We start from the raw sequence: 10,677 nt of genomic DNA on the forward strand, positions 1-10,677 counted from the left end.
CAAATATATATGGGGAAAAATGGGTATCAAGTTTTAGACCGATGGCAATCTTGTGTCCTTGTAAATTTACCCTAACTAAAATAGTGTTACCCTCGCTAAAAATTTGGGGTCTTTCAGGTTATAGCTGTTAGGAGGAGAAATTGATGAAGGAGTTGGGTATCTTTGATGTAATTTTATTTATTTACAAGGAATGAACAAAGTACTATTTCACTGAACACAGGAGGAATCAAAAAAAAACCCAGGAGATAATTCCTTTGCTTACAGCCCCAAGCCTCTCTTACCCAGCTTATCCAGGCTGTATTGGTCTTCTGACCTTTTTAAAGCTATGTCTACAGTACAAAGATAAGTCAACGTATGTTAGGTCCACTTACAGCCACCGTATTAATTACTGCGGTGGCTAATGTCCACGCTACCCTCCTTCTGTCAGTGGTGCATGTCCTCATCAGGAGTGCTTCCACCGACTGAAGAGGGGCAGTGTTGGGGACTGAGAGCCAAAGCTCTCGGCTCCATGCAGCTCCCCATCGGGAGCCCAGCTGTCCCCTAGGACTTCTCGCCTTAGCTCTCCCCTCCAGGAGCGGGAGGTGGGGAGGGGGGGTGGGGAGGTAGGGGTAGGAGGGTAGCTGTCAGGGGCTTCTTGCCTGTGTCAGGGAGATCCGTGCCTCGAATCTGGTCAGCTGCCATGGTCCTGACAGGGAGTTGGACCCTGGGAGGCAGTAGGGCTCCCAGCAGGTAGTGGGAAGCCCAGGCAGCAGACCGAACCGGAAGTCTAGGTGGCAGCCCGCCTTGGAGTGGAGACTGGGTAGCACCCTGGCTTGCGAGCCAGCTTTCTTGTCAATTTCACGACTCCAGCAGAGCCATGAAATTGACAATTATGACACCCAACAGTGGATGTAAGGAATGCAGTGGCTACACAGATACTGCATCACCCTCATTATAATGATATAAGCCCTACGCCTCTTGTTGAGGTTGTTTTAGTAGTCGGCATAGCAGGTGAGTTACATTGGCGGAAGAAGCATTTCAGTGTGTACCGCCGCTGTTTTGTTGACAAAAGCTGACTTTTTTGTAGTGTAGACAAGGCCCAACTCTGTTACTGTCTGCCTTCTGCTTGTCTCTCCCACATGCTCTTATCCAAAACAGTACTCAGCAATGCCGCCCACCCCTATAGTTCAAATTATTGAGTGGCCTTTGTTTTGGGCAGTGACGTTTGTGTGCTTTGTTTTAGAGACTTATGTTGCTTCTGGGCCTGTCATAAAGTTAAATATTTTGGGTTTTTGCACATTGTAAAGGTTTTCAAGGCAGTGTACCCAAGTCTTAAAGATGAAAAGTACCTACAGAATGCAGTGGTCAATGAAGTTATTTTTGGAGCAGACATCATTAAAAGAAGATTACTGGGCGATTTCAAGTCCGAGGGTAAGGCGCCTAGTGATGGCCTTGAGATGGAACTCAAATTTCAGCCATGTAAATATTTCATGAGGTGTTCAAAGAACCTTTCTCTAGCTGAAACTGAAAAACTTGCTGCTGAGAGAAGCATGGAGCCATTCATTGATGAAAACACAGTCTATATACCTCTGGCAAAAATCTTTTCTATTCCCAAAGTGAATCAACTTTGTGGCACCTTTGAGAAGTTAAGCAAGCTTATTGCTGGCAAAGTAGCACTGAGCAATGATGGTTCTGCTGTGATAGTCACTATCGAATATGAAAATGAAGAACAAGAGAATTAGAAAATCCTTCAAAGTGTGGTGACAAAGAAAACATTTTTAGTAGATTCATGCTGATGTTATTTCTATATAGTGACTAGAGTTACAGCACTCATATTTTTTTAGTTTTAAATATTTCCATCGGGACGTAGAATTTTTGCTATATGGCTCTTGTTAAAAGCAGCACAACTCTTTAAGGATTATTGGGCAGATTTTCAAAGGCACAAAAGGGAGCAGTTAGGCATCCAACTGCCATTGAAGGGTAATAGTTTATTTTGCCATGTTTTGTTTGCTTTCCTCTTATTTATCTCTCAAGTATCATAATTACTCTTTTAGGTATGTTGGGAGTGTATATATACAGATTTCACTAGCTGTGAGTGAGTCCCCCAAGACTAGTCATGTGAATGGTGATGTAGATAGGTTTCACATATTGATTCCAATGCTAAAACCTAGACAACAGTTCTAATTATATCATATGTCAGCTATAAAACAAGTTGTTGGGTAAGGAGGACCAAAATGTTAATATTTTTGGTAAAACTTATCTACTTTTTTTTTTTGCTTGTAAGTTAATTTTATTTTTTTGGTTGAAAGGGTGAATGTAAAGACAAGAAAAATGGAAATTCAGAAAGCCTATCTTATTGATCACTGTATAGTGTAGCTGGAAGAGAAATAAAAGCAGCAGGTAGAAGACATGTAGCAGGATGCGGGGAAGAGGGGGGAAGAAAGCATAAATTTGGACTAAATACAGAAGTAAAAATATTCCTGTAGGATCAGCCACTAATGGAGAGATGGACATAGCTATTGTACCAGTTCTTGTATGTTTTCTTTCTGCTTCCCTTTTTTGGTCATCTTACTGTAACAGGACTGATCTCATGGACATAACTTCATGGAAACATAGGGATATGTCCTCCTCTGGACCTGTGCAATGCCCATTAACATGAGTCTCACGCCTCTAGGTGGTGTTTATTAACAAAAAACACTTTTGATGGATGTCATTGCAACCCAGCGCACAGTGTCAGTCTCGGAGAAAGTTAAATGCTTCTTCTAGGCTAATGGGAAAAATGGTACTGCTAGTTAGTGGTGGCAGAAGAAGTTCAATGAGAATAATCTGTTGGGAAAGTTGCAGGCATTAACATGTAAAAGTACTGTACTACTAAATAAAATGTGTTCCCACAGTTCTGTGTTAAATATCTCTGACTTGTTTAAAAATCTTTAATAAAATATAATATCTGCTTTAAGGAAAAATTACCCTCAAAGTAATAAGTAATTGTTCCCTAAAACTACATGCTAGTCCTGAATACTCTCAATAGAAATAGAAGGCTGTGCAATACCAGGGATAGTGGAGCTGTGTGATTTAGGCCAAGGAGATGATTCTATTAGAAAGAGTGGACCGACCTGCCTTAGGCAAGGATATATCACACACATAAATGTGTAGTAAACAAACCCCTGACTATTAATCTCTAAGAACTAAAACTGTTATGTATGCACAAGAATAGCATGTTCACACATGTTGCAAAATTTTCCCCTCAGTTTATCCTTTGTCTAAGATAAGTAATATTTTTGATGTGACTAGGTCAAGGCACATGGTTTTCTTTTGTTAATATCTGATAATTGTACATGAGAAACATTTTAACATTTAACTAGTGAACAGGCCTCACTCCTTGGATGCTCCCATTGATGTCACTGGCAGATTTGGGGGGGGCAAATGCTGCAGGATCAGGCCTAATGTTTGAGAGATATTTACAAAAATGTAAAGCAGTTCTGTATAAAGGCTAACTAGTGTCATAGAGGATGACAGAGAATGGCCTTTGCTCCACCTTCAGAATCTGTGGGTAGGGAGGCTTTTGCCTCTTTTGGCCCTCCTTCAACTCTCAAATCATTCATGGTGAAAGTCCAGACAGAAAGGGGGGGGGGGCAGTAACTTAGAGCAGAGGGTAGGTCAGAATCTAAGTAGGATGAGACGAACGCTCTGAAAGAGACTAATGTTTTGAAGCATTCCACCTCCCTCCAAATGCTTTTATGAGTTCTTGATACTTTTACTTTGTTTTGTGTGGAATTTTTCTATCACTGTTAAACAGCTATGCTTACTAAATGTTAACTTGTAATCAAAACTATTTAGAACTATTTCCTCGGTGGTTTTTCGTTTGTTTTTTTTTTTTGGCTGTACAGTTAATTTGTAAAATGCCTTAAACGTTACACTTATGAAATTCAAAGCTTGTAAATAAACTGTTCTTTGGCTAATAATGAGCCTAACTATTTAATTACTGCAGAGTTGAGAACCATTAGCTTGGCCATTTTTTGAAAATATCCCTGCAACTCAGAGGTGTAAGGCACTATGTCTGTTAGGGTTTTTTATCCCGTCCCCCCCCTTCCTCCTTTCTTTCCCACTCTGTTTTTTCTTGTTGGTATTTCTTTATTTAGTGTACTTTGTGGCCTGGTCATTTTAAAATAAGGAACAGGTGGTTCTGGCAGAATTGGAACAATATTTGCCTTGAATATGATGTCACATTACATCTAATTATAGGGGTGCCCATAGAAACATCATTACTCTTCTTGGAAAGATCAGACCCCTAACATTTTGTTCTGTAAACCCAGTTGGAAATTGGTCAGTGTGAATATTGGGTTGGCTGCCTTTATCCCAAAGTATTTATAATATCCTCCAAAAAACTCCACTTCCACATAGCAGGATTGATTAGTTTTTCCTTCTATAATCTTGGACTTTTAGGAATAGTACTGGATGTTAACATCTTAAAGGGAGAAGAAAGAATCCAAGAATAAATAATTTGTGTTTCTGTGGTGCCTTTCATAGGAAGACCTCAAACTACCTCATTAATGTTAAGACACATAAATCCCAGTGAGGTAGGTAGATAGGTAAGCTTCTTTGTAAAAAAGGTGTTCAGTCATGGTGAAGTCATGTGACTTGCCCAAGCTATTACAGCAAATCAGTGATAGCCTAAGCCACGGCTTTATGTCTGCAATACCACTTATGTAACTTTAGGGTGTAATACATCACTCAGGTGGGTGGCTTAGTTTACACGGATGTAAACATAGGTGTGGACTGTGCTATGTTGGCAAGAGAGCTTCTCCCTCCGACAATGCTACCGCTGCGCGTTCATCATCATCACATCCTATTACGCCTCTGGCGTTTAGTGCAGTGATGAAACATCTTCACTCTTGTCTGTTTTTGGTAAGTCTTTCAGTGGTTTCCCAGCTGTGGCCCATGTTTTTCAGCTCAGCTTCCACAGCTCTTCATCTTGTTTTCGGCCTCGTTTTCGCTTACCTTCAGGTATCCGTCTTATTGCTACTCTGGTGATGGAATCAGTTTCCATCCGAAGCACATGACTGATCCATCCCCAACGCCTCCTGGCAATGATGGTGCTCAGATCCTCTTGGCTGCACTGTGTCAATAGATCTTGGTTTGAGATTGTTCTAAGCCAAAGGATAGAGGATTTTTCTGATGCAGGTTGTATGGAATGAAGACAGTTTGGACATGTCCTACTCTCTCATTCCCCAGCATTTTACACTATAAAGTAGTGTTGAAAGCACGCAGCTCTGATAAATCTTGAGTTTGGTTTTGATGTTGTATTTTGATGATTTCCAGATTATATTTAAACTCCTGAAGGTGTTTCTGGCTTTACTGATTTTGTTCCGGATGTCCTGGCTTGTTCCACCGTCCTGGCTGATGGTGCTGCCTAAGTACGTGAATGTTTCTACATTGGTGAGAACATCCTCTATATGTATTGGTGATGGTGAGGCAATATTAAAGGTCATGATATCGGTCTTATTGCACTTGATTTTCAGTCCAATTTGCTGGCAGAATGCATTGAGTCAAGTTTTTTTTTCTTGTATGTGGTGTTGGGTATGTGATAGGAGAGTGACATCATCTGGGAAGTCCATGTCTTCAAGGGATGAGAAGAGTGTCCATTTAATGCCTCTTGGCATGTCTTCTGTTGTACTCTGCATTATCCAGTTGATGGCAACGTTGAAGAGGATTGCAGACATTGCATACCCCTAACGTACTCTTGTTTTGACTTCAAAACTGAGCTCACTGATCAACACTGCATGTAAAGTTGAAATAGAAACTTTTGATGACGTTGATTATACGGAAAAGAATTCCATATGCCTGCAGAATGCGCCATAGGCTGGTACTGTGAATGCTATCAAAAGCCTTCTCAAAGTCTATGAAATTTATGTAGAGTTGCCGTTGCCATTCTAACTGTTCTATTATGTTTCATAGAGTGAAGATCTGGTCTGGGCATCCACGCCCTTTCCGAAAACCAGCTTGCTGTTTTCTGAGAACGCTGTCAACTGCCTGAGATACACGCTGGACTATGATCTTACACAATACTTTGCTTGTCACAGATAAAAGTGTGATACCATGCCAGTTGTTACAATCACTGAGAGTTCCTGTCTTTGGTATCTTCACTATTACCCCATTGGTCCACACATCTGGCACTTTTTCCCTTTCCCAGGCTGAAGTAAATAGAGGGGCCAGAATAGATGCTGCTAATTTAGGATTTACCTTGAACAATTCTGCATTCAAGTTATTCTTGCCAGGAGCTTTCCCATTTTTTAAGGATGGCTTGAATGATCTCTTCCTTAGTTGGCGTGTCTGTGCGGATATCAAGATCATCTTCTGCCTCCTGGATGTTTGCTTCCTCTTTAAGTTGCTCTCGGTTCAGCAATTCTTTGAAATGCTCTGTCCAGTGTATTTCTATTTCTTTTTCTGTTGTTAGTAGGTCTCCTTGTTTGTTCTTGATGAGAGTGTTTGTTGGTGTCTGCCATTTACCACTGATAAGCCGCATCATTTTGTAGATGGTTCCTTGTTCACTACAAGCAGCTGCATCCTGTGCTTGAGTTGCCTTATTATCAACATAATGCAGTTTGTCCGTTCTCACAAGGTGTTTGACCTCCCCGTGTGCCTTGCTATACTGCTTGTGGTATTTGTCCTTTAGCTTCTGGGCTTGTGTGTCTAAAACTTTTTTCTTCAGAGCTCCTCTGGTTTCTATGGCATTCCAGGTGCTGGGTGTAATCTACTCCTTCCTTGTCTTGTAGCCTAGACAGGCTTCACTGCTCTGTTTATAAATTGCTTTTACTTTGTCCCATATCTTGTTCTCCTCATATGCATTCCCCTCCTCTTCATCAAGGGACTTTAGCTTGTCAATATCATAATGTCTATGTCCCTTGTTTGGTGGACACACACTCCTCAGTTTTAGCTTGATGGAGACTGTCACAAGGTGGTGGTCGCTGCCAACATCTGCGCCCCTTCTCACTTTCACATCTGTCAGTGAGCCTCACCATTTGCCATTGGTCATGATATGGTCAATCTGGTTCTTATTTTTGCCTTTTGGAGAACACCATGTCAGCTTGTGAATTTCACTATTTCAAATAGAGTTCCCGGGATGACTAGGTCATTCATATTACAGAAATCAACAAGCCTTTCTCCATTTTCATCATAGTGCCACACCCATGTCTTCCCACTGCTCTGTTGTTGTTTGTGTTGTCCTTACCAATCTTGGCATTCGGTCTCCCATGACAATACTTAGATTGTGGCGTGGTACTCTCTCTAACTCCACCTGTAGTGTAAGGTAGAATTTGTCCTTTACTTCTTCGTCACTGTCATTTGTCGGAGCATAATACTGAATCAGGGTGATATTATGTTTCCCTTTCAGTCTGGCTCTCATAAGTCTGCTGCTGCTGGATTTCCATTCAAGCAGGGAATGCTCCACTCCCTTCTTCAAAAGGATGGCAACACCTTCATGGTGTTGTCCTTCATCCCGTCCAGAAAACAGCAAAGTTTCTCCCAAGGCTGTTAATCTTCCTGATCCCATCCATCTGCTCTCACTGACACCCAGGATGTGTAAGATGTAGCTTCTTATCTCTGCTGTGACTGGAGTTAGCTTCTCTGCTTCATTAGGGGTGGATTAATTAAGTCAACAGAGCTCTCATCGGAGTGCAGCCATAGTCTTATATTAATTTAGTTTAAGTTGGTAACTTACTGCTTTGAGTTAAACTGAAATAAGCAAAGGTTAAACTGATTCAGGTACGTCTACATTATGGGGTTTGTACTGGTTTAAGTAGAGCAATTTTAAAATTAAACTAGTGTAGTTCTCTAGTATAGTAAAGCCTTCCCTCAGAATTTTCTGTAATGATAAACAGGACTCTTCATAATAAACAGTTTGATTTTAGATGTTTTAAATATAGGCAGTTAGACAACTTACCTTATCTTTACCAATTTAAAATCAGGGCCATACAAAAGGTCAATCCTAATACTATAAATTAGGAAGCCAAAGGGGAGAGTGTACAGAATAAAAATTTCAGTCATGTGACACGGTCATAGACCAGGAGATGGCACACTTCTCTTAGCAGTCATTGTTTGGGACTCACATGTTAGACTCTAAAACAGTTTGTCTTGATACTGTATTCTTATTATCTTTACCTTTTATTAAAGTGCTTTGAGGTCTATAGATTGAAGGCACCATATGAGCTAAACAGTATTCCTATTATGACAATCACTGTGGGAAGTATTACGCCATCATAAAATAGGCCTCTTCCTATTTTTAATTAATTTAAATCTATTACAAACTCAGTTTACACCTGCTTTGAATCTGCTAATGGATGGAAAAAATCATGCTTTATCCTTAGCTTTAGTTCTGTACTGCCACAGAAATCAAAGTCTAATATCCTGGAAGCTGTGTATTTAAATGGGAAAACATTTTCCTTCCCAAAAAGAGTAAATTTGTGCTAGCACATAGTGTTAGTCAGTATTCTCCTTTACTCTCTGATGTATCTGTCTGCAAGGAAGAGGTGTTGTGAGCCCTGAACACGACATTGCTGTTTCCAAATGTAAGAACAATCTTTTTGTAGTCACCAAGTGTACGTACAGTTGTAACTTCCACTTTGGACCAACCTTAATTGGTTAATATATAAAAATGCACTGGTCTGAGGATGTGTGTACAATATTTAAAGTCATGTAGCTTTTGAAGAACATCAGCAAAAAAGAAACTATAGTCTACACAAAAGGATAAATTCTTACAATATAAGTAGATAGCCTCACTAATCCTACTCATTACTGCCTTTGATACGGAAAGGTGCAACAGTATACGAGAATCCTCTGCCCTATGCAGTGCAAACCTCTACATATTTGCTAGCTCTAACTGTGAAAAATTCCAGAGGAGGTAGGATTAGTATGTAGGTATTTATTTTATCACTAGATCTTTCTAGGCTCTGCCATGAGAATGTGTGGTTTAACACACAAACCCAGTTAAGTAATAAATCATTTCCCACTCTTCATGATGATAAATGTTATCCATTTGTGGTATGTCTGACCTGAGAATGCAGTAACATAGTAAAATGTAAGCGTTCAGTACTGAGGTGTAAGATCTGGTATTTCATGTCTCTCCTACATCTCCCTCCTCTCCCCCCCACTTTTTTCATTAGAAGAAAAATTCCCCCTCCCTGCAGCCATAGCCATCTTTTCTTTGCCCTACCCACCACCAAACTAATGTGTTTACACTTATTCATATTTCTTGTTCCTTACAGGTGGTCTCTTCCTCCCTAACTCCAGAATTAAACTTACCGTAGTAGTGATCATTTTACATCCTACTATATATATACACACATATATATATACACACACACAAAACACCAAGGAAGAGAGAGAGTAAATAAGACAAGGGACAGAAGCAGAGGTAGTAGGGGGAAAAAAAGAAAAAGAAAAAAACCACACAGACCCCCACTACACAAACTACCAATCCTGTCCATACTCAAAAGTTTTTTTTTTTTTTTTTTACAAATGTGTCTTGAGAGAACACTTAACAGGAGTTGAGTTTGAGTTTCCTTATTGCTAATAATATCCACAAGTAAATGGATGTATTTGTTTTTGATTTTCTTGGTATAGCCAACTATGGTGCAGTGACTTAATTCCTCACTGTGCAAGGGTAGCACGGAATGGACCCTATTGCTAAAATAGCCAGGCATATTTTCATGAGCCATTTGTGCTAGTTATCTATGGTCCTATAACTGGGCCAAAGTTTTACATTCAAGAATAGTGTTACTGTGCTGTCAGAATGAGTAATAAAGAGGTAAAGAAACACTAGACTTAAAACTGCCTCTTTTTTAGTAAGCTATCATCTATCCAGCAAAGATTAACTGTTTAAATTAAATATGAATGGCAAGAAGTTATACTGAAAAGGGAAAAAGTAAGGAAAAAGTTTTGTCAAGAAGGGAAAATGAGGTAGTAAATTAACAGAGTTCTGCCCGGTATGTGAAGAATTTTAAAAGTATCAGGGTTTTTAAAAAAAAATAGCAAATTGAGTTGTGCACGTGAAGAATGTCAAGTGCTGGGTAAAGAACTACTGATTTACCTTTACTTGAAAGGGAACTTGAGTTGTTTCCTACTATAAATTTCTGCTTACTTATGCATAAACAGTCGGGCTTAGTTTTAGTCATCATTCAGCTCTACAGCTCTAGCTTTTCCAGTCATTTGTGGAGATGGTGCTGCTCTTTTTTGTAGTGAGCACTGGGATTCAGGATCGTAAGTGTCAGTTTAAATATAGTTTTAAAGGTGGCAAATGGATGCATAAAAGAAATGCAGCCTGTGGCAATGTATCTTTAATGTGATGTGCTTGGCACTAAAATGAACTTGCTGTGCCCCAATAAGATGGAGATTTAACCAGCTCATTGAGCCTATTGCTCATTTGCTTATTAGATTATACGTGAACAACCATCTCCCTCAAACAGAATTCTTCTGGGCAAGTGGTACATGTGTATTTCCCCCAACAGTCAGGAGAGAAAGCAAAATAATTATCTACCTACTCCTGGTCAGAAGAGGGAACACCTGGACTCCATCCCAAAACCATTAAGAAGGTTTTCCAGTAGTCCTTCCCAAAAAGGAAAATCTATATTTTTCCTTACTTTATAGTAGACCAGATTCTTTTAATCTCAACAAGCATTTGTTTTTAAAAAACACATTCCAAGC

The 10,677-nt window shown here is 39.8% G+C and overlaps 1 protein-coding gene across 2 annotated transcripts in view; it reads left to right on the forward strand.

The window, feature by feature from the left end:
* HENMT1 (HEN methyltransferase 1) overlaps positions 1-2,872 on the forward strand; it is a 28,035-nt gene extending 25,163 nt beyond the window's left edge. For both annotated transcript variants that reach the window (XM_048859923.2, XM_048859924.2), the window contains exon 7: positions 1,287-2,872. In XM_048859923.2, the coding sequence (XP_048715880.1) occupies positions 1,287-1,721 (435 nt within the window). In that variant the 3' untranslated portion in view covers positions 1,722-2,872. The remainder of the gene's footprint in view (positions 1-1,286) is intronic.
* Positions 2,873-10,677: the final 7,805 nt, after the last annotated feature.

Source organism: Caretta caretta, chromosome 8, assembly GCF_965140235.1.
Source record: "Caretta caretta isolate rCarCar2 chromosome 8, rCarCar1.hap1, whole genome shotgun sequence".
NCBI lineage: Eukaryota > Metazoa > Chordata > Testudines > Cheloniidae > Caretta > Caretta caretta.